At 36.0% G+C, this 24,585-nt stretch overlaps 1 protein-coding gene and 1 long non-coding RNA gene across 2 annotated transcripts in view; one reads left to right on the top strand and one right to left on the bottom strand.

The window, feature by feature from the left end:
• LOC120534248 overlaps positions 1 to 24,585 on the top strand; it is a 128,754-nt gene that overhangs the window by 6,366 nt on the left and 97,803 nt on the right. The gene's annotated exons all lie outside the window — the stretch shown is intronic.
• nr1h4 (nuclear receptor subfamily 1, group H, member 4) overlaps positions 13,038 to 24,585 on the bottom strand; it is a 110,007-nt gene continuing 98,459 nt past the window's right edge. Inside the window, exons 9-10 of the mRNA XM_039761681.1 lie at positions 23,372 to 23,485; positions 13,038 to 13,730 (exon numbers count right to left, since the gene is read on the bottom strand). Coding sequence (XP_039617615.1) covers positions 13,492 to 13,730; positions 23,372 to 23,485 — 353 coding nt within the window. The 3' untranslated portion in view covers positions 13,038 to 13,491. The remainder of the gene's footprint in view (positions 13,731 to 23,371; positions 23,486 to 24,585) is intronic.

Here is a 24,585-nt window from a genome sequence, read left to right as displayed (position 1 = left end):
TGATCATTATGACCGTAAATCCTCTTTTACGGGACAATCTGTTTGTTTTTCCAAAAATGATAAAATCAGGTTGAGGTGCTGCATCTTTTATTAAAATATATAAGCATGACATGCTATGGAATGTTCAGATAATCTAAAGTCTATAGTGTGTTTTTCTTAAAAAAAAAAACAGTTGCAAACACAGGATAAATATGGAGAAAAAAGATAAAAATATTGAAAACATTACATGAGTAACTGAGTGGGTTCAAAATGGCATTATTTAGCTTTGCATGATTAGTAATAGCTTTGGCTGCAGATGAATTGATATGTTTTTATTATTAGTGCTACACATTTTATTAATCTGTGTTTATGTATTTTTATTCTATTAAGAATTGCATGTGCTTTCTTTGGAATAATTGCAATGTTATAATGTTAGAAAAAGTTGCAAGTCAATACTTTAGAGAAATACTCATAATGTGTAGAAAACAAACAAACATTCCACTGTGATTAAAGAAAATCCTTTACAAATCAGCAAAATTTCCTTGTAAATCCCAGCTCAGCCTTAGACTCTCTGTGACCTTGAGTAAGTCGCTTAAGCACCTTGTTCCTTGTTCTCCTGAGACATGTGGAATCTAAAGTCTAGCTGTAAGCAACACTGCCAGTGTATTCTGCAAATTAGTCTTTAAACTGTAATGCAATACCTTTTATGGAAGAAATTTGTCAATCTTAATTAAAGATTTAGCAAGTGAAACTTAATGTTCTTAATGTTAGCCCATCAACGTTTTGTTGTTTCATTTCCTTTTCCTAATAAAATATAAACATTTAAGCAAATTATGAATCATTATTATGCCAGACAGTAATGAAATTATTCTGGTCAACATCACAATATTATACATTCAACCCAATAGCTTAAGCTCATTGAAATGTTAGTTTTGTGTCATTCACTTACAGTACATAAGCATGAGGAAAGGAAATAGAATGAAAAGATGGAAGTAATGACTAAACATGAATCTTTAAAAGAAAATAAATCTTGGCTACCTCATCCAGCTACCCTTGGAGCGTGCCCTTCTTTCCACTTGCTCAACACTTAACTGCTGGTAAATATTACAAATCTTGACCTTATACCAGTTTGATGATTAGTTCATTTTTTAAATTGTTTGTGTGTGGGCTATTGAGGAATGAACATTACTTTTAACCTCATGTTATATGTTTGTATAGATATTTTATTAGACTAAATTTCACTGAGTCAAATTCTATTAACTATATGTTGCTATGGCATTGTTTTAAAGTATAATTACTACATTGCAACTATTTCCAACTCAGCAGAACTATCACTTGCCACATCCATCATACAATGACATTTCAGCATATGTCTGGCAGTGTTTTATTTCTTGTTTAGGTAGCCCAATAAATCACTTGCTAATAACTAGGATGGGATCAGCATAAACCCATTACACCCTAGTCCTGAATAATCCAGGAAACAGGCCACGTTCTTTGGAGTCACCATGAAGGTAGAACATTACGGATCGGTGACACTGATGCTACAAGTAGTACTGGAGTGACAATGTCATTTAAACAGTTTAATTATGACATCTCTTTCTCTGTAAATACTTTGTACAGGTTCCCAAAACAAAAGTCTTTATTCAAATCAGACAGGTCCCAGCTTTATTACTTAAGGTTAATGCTCTTAAACACGTGACACCTTTTCAAACAAGGTACTTGGTAATAACCTCCCTGACATGTGGCAATCCTTAACTCATTATGCTTTGAGGCTTCAGATGCACTTATGTACAATTTGTCGGAAATGATTAGACTCTGTTTTTTGCAATATATATATATTTGCTCATCTGGCAAATAGAAAAAAGAGAAAAGAAAGAGAAATAAAATACATTAGGACACTTTTTATATTGGATTAAGTGAAATCCTCCACTTGGGGTATTGTGTTTATTGTTTTTATAAATTATAATGTCCTTTTTCCACTAGGAGATTTATTAATTTAGCATAGTTTTTTTCAGTTTTATTATAATGTAAAAACTGAATCAGTTTATTTAGATTTTGCAGCATGGTGTTAGTCCACAGTCTTGCTGTAATGAATTAGGACGAATGTCCTTGCAGAATCCTTGAAAAACTATATACAACCTTATTACTCATAATTCAATTGTGACAAAATTGTTGGTGAAGCATGAAGTTACTCATTACACAATTACTCTATTTTCTGTTCTTTTCTTAAGTTGACATGCCTCCATTTAGTTCTTGATTTACTTTGTCTGTCCTCCAAGCTCAATGGAGTACAGGGATAAACATAACTTCTAAAACAACTAATTAAATTGCAGTTCGGGTGGGCCAAAAACTATCTCACCATGGCACAAATCAAAGAACAGTCATAGACAAAGCAACAATCCCCACATGAAAATCATTTTTAGCATAGGATTCAAACTCAGGGCACTGGGTCCAAGAGGCAGCAGAACCATCTGGTGCACTATAGTGCTTTCCTGTGGTTTTATATATCCTTTGAAATCCAAAGGTTATAGATAACAATGTAATACAGACATATTGTCAGTAGGGGCAGACATCTTCAGTTCTGAAAGGCTGCAGTGTGAGCAGGTTTTCATTCCTGATAAGGAACAGCTCAGAAATTACCACAAGGAACTCCTCACCCATGTCACACCAATCCCTGCATTTGTTGTGAGTGAGAGAACGATGAAGGTTGAGCAACAAAATCCAGGCCTGAATATGACAATCATATGATAAAAAAGTCAATCAGTCATTGAGGCATTTTAACCTAATCTCTGAGGCTTACAGTTCAAGCACTGCTTTCGACCTACTGTACAAACATGATCAGGTCACTTACTCTGACTGTGTTTGATTATAAAAAATATAAAAGTTATATAAAAGTTTTGTGTAAACCAGGGGCGCTTGAGCTGCCCCAACCCCGATACAACAGGCACAAACCAAAGAGCAGCACAACAAACAGTTTTATTATTCTTCCTCGTGGGAACCACACTTCCTCATTTCCCACTGTTACAGCACAGTTCCAATGCAGAGTCCCATACACACAACAGTTCGTCTTCTTCGTTCCGCCTCCACTTCCTCTCTGGCAAGCTTTGTCCTCTTCCTCCCAACTCTGGCTTCTTGAATGGAGTGAGGCAGCTCCTTTTATTCAGCTCCTGGGAGTGCTCCAGGTGGCTCATCAGCGTTACCTGGAATCACTCCCAGGTGTGGTGGTAGTCCAGAGTAGGGCTCAGCAGCTCCACCTGGCGGCCCCCATGGAACCCATAAGGGCTGTACCAAGCTCCAACTCCCAGCATACCCTGCAATAATCCGTGGTGCTACAGCTGCCCAGGAGGGCTGCCCTCTAGCGTCCCAGGGAAGCTAGTGCCTTTTGGATACTCTCTTCCCTGGTCCTTCCATCCGGCTGTCATCCCGGCTGGGTACTGGCCGTGGCTCCCCGTCACAGTATACAAAGGTTTGCACAATATACTGATCTTGTAAGTTGCCTTGAATAAAAGCATTAGATAAATGAGTAACAATAGAAGAGTGTCTGCATGACTTGAATTGTTAGGATATTCATTAACAAACACTCATGTCTTGGCCGTTATGCACAGATTTAAATCTAAATTAAGTCAAAGCTACAACTAGTATTACCACACATAATTTGGGATTTAGTTTATGTCAGTAATTGGTATTCATTTTAGGCTGTGTCTAAAATTGTGATTCAAACTGTTCTCCTAGTACTGTATAGACCTTTAATTACGATAGTCTGGTGTACAGATCAAGTGAAAGTCAAACAAGGAATGTGGTCAACTGAGCCATAAAGTGAAGCTGGTCTTTATATTCTGTTTTGTGCGACAGTTTGAAAGTTAGAATATAAAACTAAATAGGAATGTACAACTCAAAGAGCGCATGGTCTTCTTTGACAATTGCCTCAGAGGCCAAATCTGCTGACTTTATTCACTGTCAATACAATCAGTTCTTTTTATTGGAGGAAACTGTGCTGTGACCTAGAATGCAAAAAAAAAAAAAAAGTCCTACTTTTGGGCTACAGGAAAATGAAACTTGTTTACAGACCAGAACTAATATATCTTTTTAAAGGACTACTAGGAAAAAATGTAGAGTTAACACTCTTTTTAATCTTTCTGAAGTAAAGATGAAAGTAAAAGACAAAGCAAACTGCATTCAAAAAGCATAACAAGACAACACATTTTTATTAGTAGATCAGTTGATGCTCACATATGGTGCAGCAACATGAGGAAGTACGGTATCCGCATTCTAATCCTATGATGAGCAGTTGCATCATTAGCATCTCTCTTGCTTCTTTCTCATTGAATGGCATAATATGAAATCTTGAGAGCTACCATCTCTGCTGTTTAATACTATCTTTATTTCTTTATTGAATAATTGATTCATCATCATCATCATATTTAATTGGCTCTTTAATGTACATTCTCAGTTTACAATCTCTTGGTTGCTCTCTGCATCTTGTATCAGGACATTAACCTTCAACTAGTGTTTGAAGCTTGTTTAAAGATTTTGAATCTGGCCATTTTGTAGAGCTTGGTGAACATGTTCAACACTTTTTTAAAGAATTTTTGAAATTTGCCATTCTTGGGACTGTCCAGTGCTGGTTTGTGTACTATGTATGATGCTGTAGGGATAGATTTGTGGCTTCCAGCAACACTAAAATTAAATACATTTGGTTTAGTAAGTGAATGAATTTATAGGTAGATGGATTCAATCAGGTTTTAGCTAAATAATATTGGCCAAAAAACTTTACTGAGTGAGGCTCATGAAATATGAATACTGCCATACTACTCTTCAGTACCCGATGAGCTGAAAGTGAATTTATAAAAGGCGTAGTCTGCTTAGTTGAGCATATTAGAGTTAACATCAGTCTGTTTTCTAGACCTCTCTGACTTTTACAATGCTGTATATACCTAACGTCTTAGTAAACTCTGAATGTGTGCCTTTATAATATGGTACTTGTCTTCATCTGGGAGAGCTTCACAAAAGGGTATACTTTCTATAAGCATTACTTATGCATTGTTTATTACTCTGTAAACTACATCAACTTGTATCTGGCCCAATTACCTCCTCAACTGAAGTCTGTGAAAAATTCCTCCATGTTTTCCGTAATGAAATTAAAGATCTAAATAATTAAACTAATATAAATGAATCAACGATTTATATCTTTCCCTGTCTTCCCACTCCATCCAACTCTTTTCTTAAATTTTTTCCAGTCACATCTGCATGTTTAATGACCTGCTTTTTAAGATGAGGCTGACTACTTTTGTACTGGACCCTATCCCCGCCACACTTCTTAAATCCTGCCTTCATGCCGTATTCCTGACTGTTACACAAATAATAAATGAATCCCATGACACTTGCTTTGTACCAACCACTTTTAAAATTGCTTCAATATCTCCAGGGCTAAAAAATTCTGATCTTTATGCTGACAATCTTAAAGATTTTTGGCCCATATCTTACTTACTTTTTCTGTCAAAAGCTCTTGAATGTTTTGTAGCCTCCCAACTCACCAAATTACTTAACATCTAATAATTTGATGGAACCCTTTCAGCCTGGTTTCAGAGTGCAGCACAGCTGTGAAACTGCTCTGCTCCAAGTAACCATCATATGGTATCAAAGTCAATTAGTTGTTTTCTAACCAGCTAAGTCCTGAACAGCATTGCAGGGATCTGCTGGAGCCTGTCCCAGCTAGCACAGGGCAGAAGGCAGGAACAAACCCTGGACAGGGTGAACACACACACAGCAACCACACAGTAAGGCCAATTTAGGATTGCCAATTCACCTTATTTGAATGTCTTTGGACTGTTGGAAGGAAACCAGAACACCTAGAGGAAACCCACACAGACATGAGGAGAACATGCAAATCCCTGGTCCCCTTACTGCAAGGTAGCAGTGCTACCACTGTGCCACTGTGCTGCCCTGGTGTTACACAAGTCAGTTTTATTTTATTTGTTCGACTCCTTCAACTACATTGGTGATTGGTGATGTATGAAATAATAAGATAAAGGCAGAGGATGGATACTTTATCTAGTCTTAAAATACATTTCTCACTGACAAATGTTCCAGTTACTGCCACTAAAACCTGGGAAATCATGCTTATATATACTGTAGTTTCACACATGTATCAAAATCAAGTAAGTCATTTCCCACTTCCATAAATGGTGAAAAGGTAAATGTGTCATTTGACTAAACAATGTTTTTAAGAAATATGCTTCAACAATGTGTCACAAGAATGACAAACGGACATCATAAAGGTTTGGGGCAGCCACCCGTATAATATGCCTTGGATGCAAAAAGGTAGTTAAAGATTGTGAGTTGTTCACAAGACAGTCCAAAACAATGATCTACTTATAGTAGCAGACTGTGGACAAACAAGCATATTAATTGTGTTAGACCTCAGGGCTGCATTTGGTGCTTTCAGACATGACATTTTACTGTCCAAAACAGATAACATTCTGGGTATCTCTGTCAATGCCTTCCTGTGGTTTAAGTCCTATCTGACTGTTTGGCAAGAGTTTAATTGGCAAGTCTTGGCAACAGCAGGTCCAGCTCAGTACCAGTCACACAAGGAGTTCCTTAGAGCTCTGTCCTCGGCCCTCTGCTCTTCTGTATATGCTTCCCCCTAGCCATGTTTTTGTAGCCTTGGACTAGGTTATCATTTTTATGCATATTTCAATGTTAAAAGCAAAACTTCATCAGAGCTTCCTCAGCTCACAATTCGCCTCACTGAAATGAAAACTTGGATGACGCAAAACTCTTTAAAATTAAATTGCCATAAAACAAAACTCCTGCAAGTTCTCAGTAAAGCACAACTTAAGAAAATGAGCTGGCAATGATCTCATCAGATGTTCATCTAATGCAAGGAATCTTGGTGTCATTTTTATTTTCTCCCTTTCTTATTCCAACCACAAAAACCACATTAAGAAACTTTCTTAGTTTCACCATTGTAACATATCCCGTGTTCGCTCATTCCTCTCGTTTTCTAATGCTGAGAAACTTGTCCATGCTCTTATCACATCCCGCATCGATTATTGTAACTCCCTACTGGCAGGTGTCCCTTCAAATCTTATATCGCATCTCCAGTTAATTCAAAACTCTGCTGCAAGAGTCCTTACATGAATCAGCAACAGCAAGCACATCACACCCATCCTGCTTTGCTTTCACTGGCTCCCTTCATCTTACAGAACTAAATATAAAATTCTATTAGTAAAGTACAAAGCTTTAAATGGCCTTGCACCGGACTACATCAGTGACCTTCTCCATTGCTATGGTCTTGTTCGCCCACTAAGGTCCTCTGATTCTACCAGTCTTGTTCTGCCCCATACTAACCTGCAATCTATGGGTGACAGGCCTTTAGCTGTGTAGTGCGCAGACTTGAATGACCTCCTAAAATTAATTAGGTCAGCTGACTCCATTTATTCTTTAAAAAAACAACTTAAAACTCTTGTGTTCAGGAAGGCTTTTAACTTAACCTAACATTGTGCCCCTTCTTTCAGTTTATGCTTCTGTCCAGATACTCCAGATAATTTCTCTGTGTGTTATACCACAAATTATGTTATATGTTCAGGCTTTCTTTTAGTATTGAGTTTAGTGTTTTGTTCTGGTTTGTTTTTTTCATCTCTATTCTATTTATTGCATTGTACTGTATATCCTGTATGTATCCGTTCTAGTGTTATTTGCAAAAAATATGTGCTGCTGTTCTTTCTGTGACTCTGTGAAGCACCTTGAGCATGGGAAAGGTGCAATATAAGTAAAATGTATTATATTATATTAATTATAAGCATGTCAATGTAGTAGTCTGTTGGTTTATTTTAACAACAACAGATCCTTTTAAAGCTTAAAATTGAATAATTATTAATTAAACAATGGGGAAACCTGTGGAAACACATGTCTTCATTAGCTCTCTGTACTGTATTTTTATATTATTTATTTTAAATAGAGTGACATTTAAAGGGAGACTGTCATGCTGCTTTAATAGCCTGTGTTACAGTGACCTCTTGTGGACCACTTGCTTAAATGTCAAAAAATAAAGGAACAGCTACTGTAGCCTTTATTTTTGTAAATGTCATATGGATTCCTTCAGGTGTTTATAGTTTCACAGTATTTTAGGTTGCCTAGTACACATTTTTGATATTACATATCCTGAAAGAGTCAGGTACATTTTTAACACACTTCTAAATGCTACTACATTGTAATACCATTCATAAGACAATTTGTAAAAATAGTTTTGAATTTGGTTTGTTTGGTTAAATCAAAGCTTTATTTAAAGAAGGAAAACTTGTACTAATATCAAAGGTTGCATCTTGCAGATGAATATCATTCCTTTAGCAGGCAATGTAGGTGTAGTTGCTGGGAACTGGATTTGAAATAAAAAAATTACTGTTTAATTTCCATCTCTGACACACTGTGTGACCCTGAGCAAGTCACTTCACTAACTCTTTTAAACAGTTGTACTATGTACTGTATCTGTACTTGGAAAATAGTGTGGGATTGTATTCACTATAAAAATATTACATTGTATATAATACGCTCTGTATGTACATGAGAGAGAGTGGATGTTAATAATAATGATCATAATAATACAGTTTATTTAATTGTGCCGTTCTAGAAATTCAAGAATACATTACAAGATAAAACCATAAAATAGTACGTTTAAGTAAGTAAATACATAAAACAGAATAAAACACAAATCTATTAAAGAATAGAATAAAAAAACAAGTAATCAGAACAATTTAGACTTATAAAATGTATTGCACTGAGAAGGAGCTCTGAAAAAGTTAGATATAACATGTTTTCTGAATAAAGAAATGGAATCAAGAGTCTGGATATAATGAAGGAGAGAGTTTCAGAGTTGAGGAGCAGAAGGGCGGAAGTAGAAGAGCGCAGTTAATCTTAGAAGATGTTATAAAAAGTGGGACCCAGATAATGATGAGCTTCATAGCTGAGGGCAAGAATCTTAAAGTCAATATGCTACTTAAATGGAAGCCAATTAAGTTTGTTTAGAATGAGTGTAATGTAACTTTGATCCTTAGTTTAATAAATGTGTAGCACAATTGTGAACTAACTGCAGCTTATTTACAAGTTTAGCTGGGATTCAAGACAATAGTCTAGCCTTGATGTGACAAATGCATGAATTAATGTCTGACTGCAAAGTAAAGTATTGAGAGAAGAAATCTTGAAAGGTTATGAGGCTGTTTTTGTGATGCAACATTAATATGAGATTGTAAAGACAGAGTACTGTCAAAAACAACACCAAGGCTCTTGACTTGAGGGTGTAAAGGAATAGGGGTGTCATCGATACAGATATTAACATTTCCAAATTTTGAAAGGGTCACTTTAGAACCCACATGAAGAATTTCAAACTTGTCACTATTAAATTTGAGGAGATGATGTACCATCCAGATTTTAATATCATGCAGCTAACTAATCAAGGAGGATGGACAACAAACCTAGCATGTTGGTAGAAATATGAAGCTGTAAATCTTTAGCATAACAATGAAACTGAATACCATGATGATGCATAATTGAACTGAGTAGGAGCAGGTAAGTGATAAAAAGCAAGGGGCCCATTACTGAACTCTGCATTGTTAAGATTACTGCCAGGATTTATCATACTAGAGATGACAGCAGCAATTTTAAAACAATAAGGGACTAGATGATAGGAAAGGCAAGAATTATTAACAGCAGTCAAAAGTGGAACAAGGGGAGATAAATAAGCTTTGACTACAACAGTTGAAATACGGTCAAGTTGACATATACATGCTAAGTATACTTTTTAGTTTTTTATGTCTTTGGAGAGAGTACATTTTTTTGTACTATGTACACATGACAGTGTACTTGTCTAAAAACACACTGTAAAATATACATACTTGTTATAAGCAGGGGAATAGCTGGGGCTATTAAACATTAACAATGTTCATGCTATGGTATAATGGGTTATCTCCAGTGGACTGTACCTTGAACTTCAGATGGAACTGAGATTTTCAGTCTCAGATGACTGGGGATATCTCTTTATTTTTTTCTTGTTTAGGGTTAGAAGTTGTTTTGAGAATTCCCTGATGTGTCTCAGTTTATTTTTGGAAATATTATTATTGCTATTTGTATTGCGATAAGGTTTTACTGTTTTCATTTTGTCCTTGACTTGGTGGTGTTACTATCCACATGGACTAGTGGTGTTTGCAATGAATCGCCTCATCACATTGCTGCTTTAAGAGAGGGAGGTGCACATATACATATACAGTACTGTATATCTGATCTTGAATTTTTTTTTAAATTTGCAAGAGCTACCTCAAAAATATATATATCAGCATTGCAGCTTTTTGGCTTCAAAAACAACAGTGGCTTGTTTGTTTCAAATTGACTCAAATGCAGCTGGAACTACAAAGATAATAGCTACCTTCCAAATCATGACATTTTACTGGTGTAGCCATTCGATAAACATCAACTCATTAATGCCATTCCATTTGTGAAATTTATCTTAAATTAAAATTACAGTTAGATAAATGTACAAACCAGGGTAAATGTGAAGTAATTTGCTGCAAAGTCCATTGCACAAGCTTTATTTACAGAAAAGAGTGTTTCTGTGTCCTGTAGTTTCTCTGCTGCATTTTTAATGTTACAATAAACTCAACCCATTCTCATATAATTTAATGCGTAATTGGACATCTTTTTGTTGTCTTGAGCAGTAGTGGGTGATCCAAACTGATATTCTTCAGTATAATAAGTTCATTTGAGGTTATTCACTTAAAAAAATTATTGTAACTTTCTTTTCACTGGTGTGGAGATAAAATCAATGGTATAAAGTGCCACAAACAACATACTGTATCTATTCAGCCAAATACTATGACACATTTTATATAAGTCATTTCAGTTTTTTCCAAAAAAAAAACTTTCAATTAATCCCTAATACTTATATGCATGTAAACAATGAATAAAGAAGCCAGAGGCATAAACATGTATAGGATACAATATCACTTATCCAAATTAATTGCTGGGGAGGGAATTACTTCCTCTTGAAATGTTAAATTTAGAAGGAGAGCATCAGGATAGCATTTCATTCTACAAAGAATGCATTTCTTAAACAAGAACAGAAAACTGTCACCCTTTCCTTTTAGGCATCCCTGACCTAGAAGTGTGTAGGCGTCAAGCACTTCCTGAGATAGTTGCATAAATCAGCCTCATTGTAGACAGTCCACTTTTTTCTTAAAAAATATTTGTCTTGGATTTTAGACTTGAATTGATTTCTTAGAGCAGTTACTTTTGCTGATGCTGCAATCTTTATGTTGTTACACGCAGAGCCTTGCTAGCACTCTTGAGTGCATTATATTAAATCATGAATCCAAAATTTCTATTCAATATAGACAAGGTCTTACCAATCAGATGGTCTCTGATTATGAAGGCCATTAGCTGGAAACAGAGCTGCTCCTACTTTAACACACTCACTGTTCAGCAATGCATCACACAGAAGGAAAGACAGATTTGAAAGATGATTTTCAAACTCTGTTTTTGTAAATTATACCACAACTGTCAGTAACATTGCTGACTGGTATTCAAGGTCAGAATAAGACCCCTATGGGCCAGCTACGTGACTTAATAAATTGAGCACCTTAATACAGAGTTTAGCTTATTTATAATAACTCCACATGGGAATTCCAGTAATTTCACGCACTGTAGCAGGTCCCACTCTTTATGTTGACACGCACAGATACAGGTATGATTTCTGTTATGTGGACACTTGATTGTTTCCAGTGGTTTCCCGCTTGGTGAGTTCAGCTGATGGTAGATGCACCCCTGCTGGTATTGATTTAAAATGTCAGAGATTCTGATTAGAGGTTGTGTCCTATGTATTATGATTTTGGGGTTTTGATCATTCATCTAAAGTTATTTTTCTATATTATTTTCATTTTAATGGTCATGCTTATTGTTTATTATATTTAAAACATCTTTCTCCCACCATTTTGTGAACTTGTTTTCATTGCACATGTTACCATTTTGTATATTTTTGAATGTTTGTGACCACACTTTTTGTGTAAAAGGTGCTCTTTTTATTCCAGGTAACAAATTATGTCATCAGATGACTGCTCTTTAAGTTGGTGGCACACTCTTTCTGGAATCTGGTCAATGTTTCAGTCCTTGCACAATTAGCTAGTATTCATATCATTTTAGGGATTTTTGAGCTTTTAATCCCTGGTCATTCTGACATGATTCTCCTTGGTTTCATTTTCTGGTCCTTTTACCCTCTGTGTCTTTTTTTCACCAGACAGAGCACTATGAAGTGGTCTGCTTCCTTTATTGTTGTCATTGTTGTTTTGAAATGTATGACACATTATCTGCAGTACACAAATAAAGTAGGTTAAGTGATTTGGGTGCCTGGGTAAGTCCTTGAGTTTTATGGAGTTGTCATGTATGCAAATATTAATGTGGGTGAAAGATGTAGGTGTAGATCTTAATACTGGCATTATAAAAGAGAATATAAAAAATACAAAAACGATGTAAATTAAAAATGAATTATTATAAGCCATTCAGCTGCATACTTATGTTGTATACTGATTCCAAGAGAATCTGGATATTCTACCTTGACTAAAACAAAAAGAAATGAACTGTTTATTTTTATATTATATCATTATACTGGCAATTTTTGTAGAACACAAGCATTTTGCTTATACTTGCTATGCCCATGTTATAATACTCCACCTACAGTACGTAATATGGTGGCACGTAGCAGCATGCATGTGAGTATTGGATCTCTTACTAATAACCTCTGACCGAATATATTTAGTTTATTTTCTATGCTAAAAATCATGTCTATCTTTACAACATTTATTTTCAAGCTCCTTCTTCAGATTTTTGGTTTTGGTACCTGCTTCTGACGTCTATTTTTGGTTATTGCTGGAATGGAAAAAGTTGTCTTATTTTGACATGTTCAAACATAAGCACAAACGCATGTTTGTGCACTCTTTCCTCATATTTATTTTTTCAGCTAAAATTTAAATTTAGTGAGTGTAGAGTAAAAACTGAACGTTGACTTCACTATATATTGCATAAGATAGCTTTGGCCTTTATTGTTTTGGATGGGTTTCCTTAAAGCATATTTGTAGTATATGCAGATTGACATTTTAGTATATAGCATTTATATATTTTACTAAAATATATTTCTGAATTCATACATAATTTTATTGCACTAATTTATCACACTGAGCTGTGGATATAAAAAATGCCCTTCCAGAAAGAGTGTATTTATTCTCCAGAGCACAGATACTGAATTGTACTATACTGGATGCTGCATCCTATTTGCTCCGTCATATTTATCCAACAACTGTTCGCTACTGCATAACAAGCTTTAGTGCAGCATTCCTCTTTTCCTATGATATTAGTAATAAGTGTCACAGTAAAACTTCCACCCCCAAAAGTACTGCTAGATCTCCTTGGAATGTGATGACATAATACAAAATAAGTTCCACATTGAGTCTGTGTGCTGCCAGAAAACTTTCACTGCATATCCCAGATTTCACAGAGAAGTGGTGTGAATTTCTGATCATTCATGCGCCATGATGACAGCATTTCTGCATGGTGATGGTTTAAAGTCCTCAGCTCTGTCAACCGCCCCAGCAACCTGGCAAAGTGCTGGGGGTCTTTATTGTGATGAATCTTGCAAAATATTTGAAGAACGTTGAGAATTGGCTCTTGAAGTTTTTCTACTGCATATAAATCCTTAATATAGGGACGATCTATAAAAAAATATAGAAACATTAATTGTAATAATGCTGAAAATATATTTAAATATGGTAAAAATTGTAAGTTCTTTAATATCCACTACAAATACCAAATGTGAACACCAAAGTGAATTTATAGAGATCATAATTAGACTATAATTTCGAGTCATATGTACCAAAAGGCATTAGAAGCAAAGCTGACTACTTTTTTGTAGATTTTTTAGAAATACTTATTCAGCAGAGCTGATGGTGCGGTGGTAGCACTGCTGCCTCACAGTTAGGAGACCTGGGTTCACTTCCCAGGTCCTCCCTGCATGGAGTTTGCATGTTCTCCCAGTGTCTGTGTGGGTTTCCTCTGGGTACACCGGGTTCCTCCCACAGTCCAAAGACATGCAGGTTAGGTGGATTGGCGATTCTAAATTGTCCCTATTGTGTGTGTGTATGTGTGTGTGTGCCCTGCCCGGGTTTGTTTCCTACCTTCTGCCCTGTGTTGGCTGGGATTGGCTCCAGCAGACCCCCATGACCCTGTAGTTAGGATATAGTGGTTTGGATAATGGATGAATGGATGGACTTATTCAGCAAGTCTTTTTAAGTACTATTTTACATCTGCTGTGTCTATCTAACTTTAGTCAACACCTAGTTTATTCTAGCATCCTGCTATGTTTCAGTTACAAATGTAAAAAAAGCCTTTGTATTAGAAAAAAATATATACTTTGAATCGATAAATTAATTTATTTGAATACTTAAAATATTTTGAATTCCATTTATTCCTACATTGTGCCCTCAATTCAAATTGCACAGAGTATTGTCAAATTCAAGATCGCATAAATGAGGAATTCAAATCAGTAGTGATTATAATTTACTACTGTATGATTTTTAAATGGATAAAGCACAATCACAAAATGGGTGGTTAGAAGCAGTCTTATGGATCCTTCTTTTCAATTTGTTTATTTACTAGCTTTGCTACCAGTTAAAGACAGGTATTAAAATAATTTTAAAAATATTTGGTATGCTTTATGTGTACCTTTAGCACTTTTCCTAGGTATCTGCATATGTCTGAACTGCTCATGAATGGGTTCCAGTAAATCCTGCATCTTAAACCCCGTGACTATTTTCAAGGCTCCTCCTACAGTATGTGCTTTTATACTCTCTGTATTTGATGGTGACTTCCTCAGCATGCCAACTTTACCTTTCATCTTCCTTGTGTGTCTCACACTGGCACTTCCTCTTTCAAGCACATTACCAAAGCCAAACTGACTAATCAGATTGTTCTGAGGGACCTGCTTTTAAGGTGTTGGTGTTTGGCTTTATTGTAATATGTCTTCTCTTATTTACTCTTATAATTTGGTTACATCTGACAATATGTGTAGTACTCTAGGCCAGTGCTTCCCAATCTCGGTCCTGTGGCCCCCCTGTGGCTGCAGGTTTTTGTTCCAACCAGGTTCATAATCAGTGACAACACCTGATAACACTGAGCTCATTTAATTAGCTGGTATTATTTTTCTTTTATTCTACATTCAGAAAACCACAGCAGCATGATTTTTACATTTGTAAGACATTTAGAAATAATTCTGCTTTTGCTATATATCTTTAAATGCTTAACTCTCTTTTGTTGATGTATTATATTTTGCCCTTTCTCTGTGCAGTTTTCCTCCTTCGTTGTATCTTATTAATGACAAATAAAAACGAGCAGAGTAGACGCCCAGGCAAACAACACTCAATAATCAAAGGCTGCAACTACTTTAGGTTCAGACCTACTAATAAGTAAATAATGGATTAATTAAAGAGTTAGAACACCTGGAAAAGCAGAATGAAAATCAAGATGAAAATATTGTTTAAAAAATACATTATTCCTGTATAAGTTTTACCAAACTTACTTTTCTAATTTTCTAATTTCTATATTGTTCCTAAAACACAGAACTTGGGAAATAACAATTCACTTAATTAGCCCAGGAGTCCAGTTAAAAAACAGAAGCTGGTTGGAACAAAAACCTGCAGCCACAGTGTGCCTTCAGGACCGAGTTTGAGAAGCTCAACTTATGAGGACACAATATCAGAATAAATTCAATTTTGGTCAACTAATAAATTAATCACATAAACCACTTTTTATTAAAATATATAGTTGAAATTCACCAAGAAATATGTTTGAATTAAACTTTTTTTCTTGACTTAAGACAATTACCACATTTTATGCTTATACGAGTCTGCCTGGTATGTGTTGAAAAAAGGATTTGTGAAAATCTAAAAAGCTGATTTCACAATTTTTAATGAAACTGTCTAAATCAATGAAAAGATTTTAAATAATGAAACAAATCATCAAGGTCCTAGGGCTTTCAGTACTTTTCCTTACAGGTGACGTAAAATTTTGCCAAACATGAATTAAACTAGGAATTTGAGAGCTTTAGCAAAACTTTAATCTGATGTCAGTTCTGCAAAATGCAAAACAGTGGCTCTGCAGTTTTTTTTTATTATTACGAGTATTAAATGTTTTTGAACTCAAATCCTGTTTTGCTGAATAAGAAGAAATACAGCAATCTTCAATAAACAGTACCGCAGAACCCAGAAATGATTCTAATAAAACTATTATTACATATCAACAAAAGAATGTTTAAACAAGAGAGAATATAAAATATCATATATTCAGGACACCAAACAGAAGCCTTTTTAGTATCTTACTAGTTCTGTTTAAACAAGCTTTTCTCTAAATAAGTTGAGGGATTATGGTTTTACACCACTCTTACACCACAGGGTGCCACACCAAAGCACTTGTTTCTCTTGCAGTCTTGCTCAGTTAGTATAAAAGGACCTTGAAAACTGACCAGAGGATCACAGCTGGGCTATTTCCAGAGTCACTGTAAGGTCTGTGGCAGGCCTATAAAGACTTGAGACCAACAAGCCAGCTTCCTCTGGTGACCCATGAAACCATGTGTTATATTTTGGTTTTATGCCCAGGTTTAGAAGTTGCAGGGCCATGTTATTCTTGGTGGGATTTATCCATTAGTGCTATACTCAGAACAGTTATTATTTTTGACAAGTACCATTTATCCCACAAGCTTGTCAATCCTATTCTCCTAATTTCTCAGAAATCTCCTCTGAAAGTACCAGGAGTAATCCTTCACTATTAAGTTCCCAAAAATTCACTAGACAACCTCAAAGGAATCCTGAAAAAATATTCTTAATCACTAATAGAATAATACATACAGATTTGGTGTATTAAGGTTTGAATAATAGCTTCATCTCCATCTACCGTATATGGGGATGAACATCTTTGTGCAGAATTTTTAATGTTCAGTAATGCTTTTGGAATCATGCAAAACAACAAACAATCTTATTTTTATCAGGAAAAGTTGGGATGTTTGTAGATGTGGACTACGTTTAAAAGTTGAGTAATACAGAACAATTAAAAAGTAAAAAATGAATGATTTCCAAAATAACCAAGGTACTTTTAAGACAAGAGTTAAGCAGCCAATTCATGCTTTAATGATATGAGAATAATTAGGATGGCCAGTCTCAATAAATAAATCCTCTAGGTGGCACAGTTACCTCTGTTAAGTTATTGAATAGCATTGTGTTAATAACATGCTGATCACTCTTACAATTTTCATTGCAGCAGTGTTTCGGAGAAAATGGGATCATTTTAAGAAGAGAAATTCTTCATCAAGCAACTTTCAAAAGTTTTCATTCACATTTGCTTTATGGTGCAATAGTGGTTCTGTGAAAACTTACTTGGAAACTATCCATCCATCAAACCCGCTATATCCTAACTACAGGGTCATGGGGGTCTGCTGGAGCCAATCCCAGCCAACACAGGGCGCAAAGCAGGAAACAAACCCCGGGCAGGGTACCAGCCCACCGCAGAACACACACACACACCCACAACAATTTAGGATTGCCAGTGCCCCTAACCTGCATGTCTTTGGACTGTGGGAGGAAACTGGAGTACCCAGAGGAAACCCACGCAGGCACGGGGAGAACATGCAAACTCCATGCAGGGAGGACCCAGGAAGTGAACCCAGGTCTCCTAACTGCAAGGCAGCACCGCTACCCACTGCGCCACTGTGCCGCCCTACTTTGAAACTACCCTTTGTATTATTCATTTACTTACAGATAGCAAATTTCAAAAATGTTTATTGAATGGATGAATAACTGCCAAATTCCCCAAATGCATTATCTAATACAAGTTTTCCTATTTCCTTCAGGGTGTGGCCACTTTGAAGAGAAAACCAGGTAGGCCTCCTCAAATCACATACTCTGTCACCCCAGCATGAATGGACACATCAGGGTCTGCAGAAGAAAACCATTCATGCATACGTAGAATAGGGAAAATCCACTTAGAAAACCACTAAATTCCTTCATACTTCTTAAAGCCAAAGAATTATTATTTGTGTGGAGATGCCTTTTATGTGGTGGTTCAGTGCTGCCTCTGTGTCTTCCGGTTTAATTAAACTGACTGAAGTAGGTTATTAATTTAATAAAGTAACTGATTTTCCACATACCTACAATTTTGTATATGCAGTAGTATGCAGTGCTGTTTATTCTCAACATTTGGAGAGCACCGAATAAATGTTTGGGAAACATACATAGAAGCTTGGTTTCCTAATCTTTGCACTGTATAAAATCAATATATCAAAATGCAAAGAAAAAAAACATGGATAAACACAACACTTACACCTCACAACACTAAATTGGAATAAATGACTCGGACAATGGATTCCACTCCTTGGTTTTTACAAAACATACTGCTCAATTTGATCTTTATATCTGTATGTTCCCTATACAATCTTACACCCTTTGACCAATCTGGACTAAATTTTGCGTATAAGCTCTCTAGGACCATACAGACAAGACAGACTACGTAGCAATGCATACATTTTACACTGAGGGCCTTGGTATTGTTCTTTTCCTGTGTGCTACAATTTGCACACTAGTGCCATCTGCTGGTTCTTAGAGCAACTGAAAACATCAGAAAAAAATGAAGTTAGACTAACAGACAAAATTAACCAGAACTTAAAATTGCTTACGCAGGCAATGCCCCAGGCTGTTTCTGTCTACTAATATAGTAAAAGGAGTATCGTGCGCTTTAGCATTGGGGTGTTGAGTGAGGTTTGTTCAAGAGTGGAAGGAGAATCAAAGGGTTGTTGTTTAATTCCTACTTGTTGGTCTTTCTTCATTACGCACTATGACCTGTCAGCCTAAAATTAAGGGGACATGTCAGATATAACAGCTTTAGTGGTTACAGCCTAGCAAGGTGCTACTACAATTCTGAAATCCAATCAAACCCCAAAAGAAAAAGACAGATTTTCAACTCACAAGAGCATAGACACTGATAAAGAGGCAATGTGAAAGGCAGATGGGATGACTAGCAATATCAACAGGGACACCTTTTAAAACACAATGAAAGATTTGATTTGTTTTCTTGACCTAATCTTTAATTTATACCTGGGCAATGCAGGGTACTTTGGATAGTTAGAAATAAAATATCACAATTTATGGAACTACTTTAACACCATTTATGCACGAGACATTAGGCATGTCCGGGCACTAATGCAAAAAATGAATAAGTTGTTAGTTTTGGAATGGCCAAGATACATTCCGGAGTGTATTGGAGTACTTAAAGTGGGTTTTGAATAAAAGAAAACTTTAATCATCACAGAGTTGGTGCAGGCTTGTGCAAAGGAGTGAGCAGAGATATCTTCCAGTTAGAAAAAGAATAAAACAGTCACAAGAAGCGCAGTTATTTGTATAGACTGATTATATATCTGATACATTTGGCATATTTTTATTTTATACTTATTTATTAATTTTTAATTTGATACAGAAAAATATTTATTGATATTTATTCTTTTATTTTTATATTGTTTTGTTTAGTCATTTACTGCATTGACGCTTAAAGTTTCTGTGGCAAAAAAATTAGAAAAAAATATTTTATGGGGTATAATGACACTGACTTGAAATTAACTGAATTTACATGCAGTTGTTTCTTTTGTAGACGGCAACACTATGTATTGAAGCCAAGGGTGCACATATTATTCCACACACTTGCTTTTGTTCTTAATAAATGAATACCATATCATAAGTGGGCATGAGAAGGGTTACAGGAGACTGGAGCCTATCCCAGCAAGCATGGAGTGCAAAGCTAATGAATAACTGTAAAGTGTCATTTTAGATTCTTTTATTACATTAGAGACATGCTAATTTATTTATGATTTTGAAATGGGCATCATCCATACCTCCATTGTGCAGCCCTCTTAATCTAGTTCAAAATAGTGTAGGCCTGAAGCTATCCTGACAGCATCAAGCATTACTCAGAATACACAATTCATCACAGAGCGCACACTAACATATTTACTCATGCCAGGCCAATATTATAGTCAGCAACTGACATGAAACATGTGTCTGTGCAAAGTGAAAGGGGAATCAGAGAAGCTGGAGAAAACCCATGCGTGTGTAGAAAAAATGTGCATTGGCTGGCATTCAGTCCAAAGACTTTGGAACTGTGAGGCGGTAGCACAGACCAGTGTTCTGCCCAAAGGGCAGATTTTATATATACTTTTTATACAGAGGTTTCCAACTGGAATGTAAATTACAGTCCTTCATGTCCAAATCCAAACATAGATATAGCCAAGCTCTTCTTTTGACCATGTTCTTAGCTAAAGTCTCCTTGTATTGCATGCAGATATTTATGCTTCCAGGCTGTTGTGTATTCAGCCAGTTCAAACAGCACGTAGTCTCCTTTGTTCAAATGGACCCAAACGGTCCTCTCTCTTGTTTCTCCTCATTTCCCTCTCATCCCTTCCTTCCATGTATACTGCTCTCTACTGAACACAGCAGGAACACCACACAGGCAACATCAATTAGTTACTTTAAGCAAATTTAAGCACAATTACAGTTCCTACAGGCCCTTAATACCTTCCAGTATTCCATTGCTGAATCAAGATTTTGATTGTAGTTATCAAATGTCTTTTTTCTCTGCTTCTCAGATACATTCATTTGTTGTTGAACCCTTGATTTTAATGTGGTTTTCACCTGATCTGTGGTCTGACCTTATCCTGCATTTTGCTAATAATTGTAACTTCTCTCTGAATATTGTTATTGCTAAAATTGCATATTACCATACAACCACATTTACATATCACAAATCACAAAGTCAGATCAACCCAAAAGCTGAAGTGATACTACATAAATTTGCACAACTCTGGTACCAATACTCCTTTATTGTGGCTCTTTGTTTAGATAGCTCAGAAAGTGCTGTAGGATTTTTCTTCAAAGGTTTTTAATTAATGTTTATGGGACTGGAATTAGAAAACAAACGTTGAGCTTCTTTCATGATCGGGCTTAGAGTAAAGTCTGAAACTTTTTGTTTTCTAGAATCAAAGAGTTAAGTCATCAAAGGTTAGGAAAGAGAAAATCAAATCAGTTTACTACTTTATAGGTCTTAATTTTTAGCTAAATCCAAGGACTTGTTTTTGATTGTTACTCTAAAATATAAGTGTCACTCAAAATGAGTCTATGTAAGATCATTATCAAGTTGCATGAGGTGTTAAATAATGGTAATGCTCACATGTGACAATTTGTATATAAGAATATAAGTAAAACTTTAAATATTAAACCATATGTAAATTGATTGTATGCCATAATGTGCATGTACTGTATTATGCCCGTTCTGCCTCCTATTCCAAATAGGTTCCATTCCTCCAAAATAGACACCACAGTCAGAGAAGTGAGAGCCACATGAGTGATCTGCAATGTGTTCCAGTATGTTGATTTATGAGTTATCTATGCTAAATGTATACTGGCATGAAAAAGTGTTTGTCACCATTTGATTTTCCACATTTTACTTATTTTTCATAGTGAACTTAAAATTAGTCTATGGCTTAAAGCATTATACAACATTAAAACCACCTGTCTTATATTGTGTAGGTAACTCTTCTGCTGCCAAGGCAGCTCTGACACACTGCGGTATGGACAGCACAAGACCTCTGCAGGTGTCCTGCGATATTTGAGTCCAAAATGTTAGCAGCATATTTTTGAAGTGCTTTAAGTTGACAGGTGGGGACTCAATGGATCAGATTTATTTTTCAAGCACATCTCACAGATGCTCAGTTGGATTGAGGTCTGGGGAATTTGGAACCCAAGTCAATACCTTGAACTGTTTGTCATGTTCTTCAAATCATTCCTGAATAAGTTTTGCAGTGTGGCAGGGTGTATTATACTGCTGAAGGAGGGCACTGCCATCACGGAATACTGTTGCCATGAAGGGATGAACAGGTACATGTCTATAACAATCTTTAGGTAGGTGGCATGTATCACTGTAACATCCACATGAATGCTAAAACCCAAAGTTTCCCAGCAGAACATTAGGTTTTTCCTATAGTCAATCCTGCTCTCATCTCTTCCTCAGATAAATGTTGCACACTCACTCAGCCATCCACATGATCTAAAAGAAAACATGATTGATTTCTCCCATTGCTCCATGGTCCAGTTCTTTGCCCATTACAGGCACATTTGTCAGTGGACAGGGGTCAGCATGGGTACTCTGACTGGTGTGCAGAAAGCTGCATTGCACTGTGTATTCTGACACCTTTCTCTGATGACTGACATTAAATTTTTAAGCAATTTATGCTGTAGTAGGTCTTCTGTGGGATTGGACCAGATGGGCTAGCCTTCGCTCCCCATATGCATTAATGAGCCTGTTGGCGATTCAACGGTTGTCTTTCCTTGGACCATTTTTCATAGGTACAAATTCCTGCTTCCCAGGAGCACCCAACAAGATCTGCCATTTTGGAGATGCTTTGATTCTGTTGTCTAACCATCATAATTTGGCCCTCATCAAAGTCGCTCTGATCCTTCCACTTGCCCATTTATTCCTCACCTTCAAGAACTAAATGTTTATTTGCTGCCTAATATATCCCACCACTTAACAGGTGCTGGTGTGATGAGATATATACAAATATATAAGTTATTATGAAACCTTTGACCCAGGAAATACTGGATTATAAAATTAGGCATTCTGCTAATTCACCTGATGCGACTGTGTATATAAAAAGGACAGTGGAAGCAAATCTACAAGCTAAAAATCAGTTGAAAACATAGATTAGACTAGACTAATATATACAGCAACATTTAAAAATTACATATTTTATGATCTTCCCAATTCCTGAAAATCCAGTGCCTTCTGGTGTGAAGGTCTAATAAAATGCAAAATATAAAACCCCCAGTCCATTGGCTCAAACACAATATCTTTTGTGTGTTATGTTGTAAATAATGATTTATTCCTGATTAAAAACTGATAAATAAGGGAAGCACTTGCAGCTAAGAAGCATAGATTCATTGGTTGTTTAACCTTAACCAGTAAGTAGTGAGGAATTTGCTAATTAAATTAACTGCAGCATACTGTAAGAAGAAAACTCAGTAGGCATTCATGTGGCCTCTAGACTCTAATTTGCTATATGTTCAGATGTTTCCAGGCTTGAAGAGTTGCTAGTTCTAATCTTTTTTTAAGGGTTTATAAGTGTACTTTGGCACAATTGAGAAGCAGAATATACCTATATTGTACAATATCCCCAAGCATCAAACCCCATGCATTCACCAGCTTGAGAATTTTATATTTCTTCTGTTTTTATTTATTTATTTTTTTGGTATGATAAAATACTTACCTGGGGACAAGATAGTGATAGCAGTAAGAAGAGCATGTTCTTCTTGTGTCATCTGCAATTCTCCAACAGTTTTGTAAAAATTAAACATTGGGGTTATGTAGTCATCGGATATACCTAAGGAGAAATAAACACTGTAGTAGAAAGAAAAATAGAGAACTGCAAAAAAATGTGACTGGGACCAGTCAGTTGGAAAAATATTAGTAGTTTACTTTAAACATAATTCATATCAGAACAAATACAACTGTAACAATGAGTAGACTGGCAGGCTCAATGCAGAAGAAGCAGTGTATGTTACCTACAGTATGACATTATTGGATTATCATTGCAAGTGTTGGTTCCTCTAGGGAGATATTAAAGGGTATTTAAAAGACAGACTTGCCTCGTTAGAAGTGAAAAGAGTGGAATGGGGTGAACGTAGTTAAAACCTGTAAGAAAAATGAATAATGTTCTGTGTGGACCATTAAAATGGAATGGTGTAATTTGTGAGCTCGCAGTCTGGGATGTAACCTGGTCATTATAAATAAATAAATACCTCACAGTTATCAGGAACAAGTTGCTGAATAGTCCTGAAGAGCTGCCCTTTTGGGTTCCTCAGGTGCCTCCAGGGGTCTCACTTATTTTATGGCAGCTCCACTTGACCCAGAAGTGCTTCCTGAGTGCAATGTTCTGGCACCAGAAGTACTCCTGGGTCCGGCATAAATGTAGCCACTCCGCCCTACTCAAATGAGTTGGAGTTGGAACAGGAGAAGCACAATGCCTGTCTGGAAAGGAATTGTGGATAAAAGAAAAGAAAGGAGGCAAAGAAAAGATTTGTACTTTTGGGAAATTGACAGAAGAAAGCTATGATAAGGTATTTCATTTACTAAAAATAGTTTATTTAAACCTGGGACTAACTTTGGTTAATTTGTGTCTGGTGTTTGGTGTCCTGAGATGCTCCCTACAGGTCATAATAGCTGCAAGAAGTATATAAACTGTAAGACATTAAAAGAATGGCATAGCAAGAGTAGCATATTCAAGCAAATTATATAATAATAGGCTTTGGGTTATGATGGTTTTTCTATGGTTTGATTTATTTTTCTAGGAATTTCATAAATAGCTTGAAGATTTGTGTTTTAGGCCATTGCTTATGTGCCTAACTATTCTTTTGGAAATCCCTAAAAGAAAGACCTTAACTGATCTTTCACACTTACTGCAGAGGACATTATCTCTATCCA

The sequence above is a fragment of the Polypterus senegalus genome, chromosome 8 (genome assembly GCF_016835505.1).
Source record: "Polypterus senegalus isolate Bchr_013 chromosome 8, ASM1683550v1, whole genome shotgun sequence".
NCBI lineage: Eukaryota > Metazoa > Chordata > Cladistia > Polypteriformes > Polypteridae > Polypterus > Polypterus senegalus.
The sequence above is the reverse complement of the archived record's forward strand: the minus strand, read 5'-3'. Positions and strand labels throughout refer to the sequence as shown.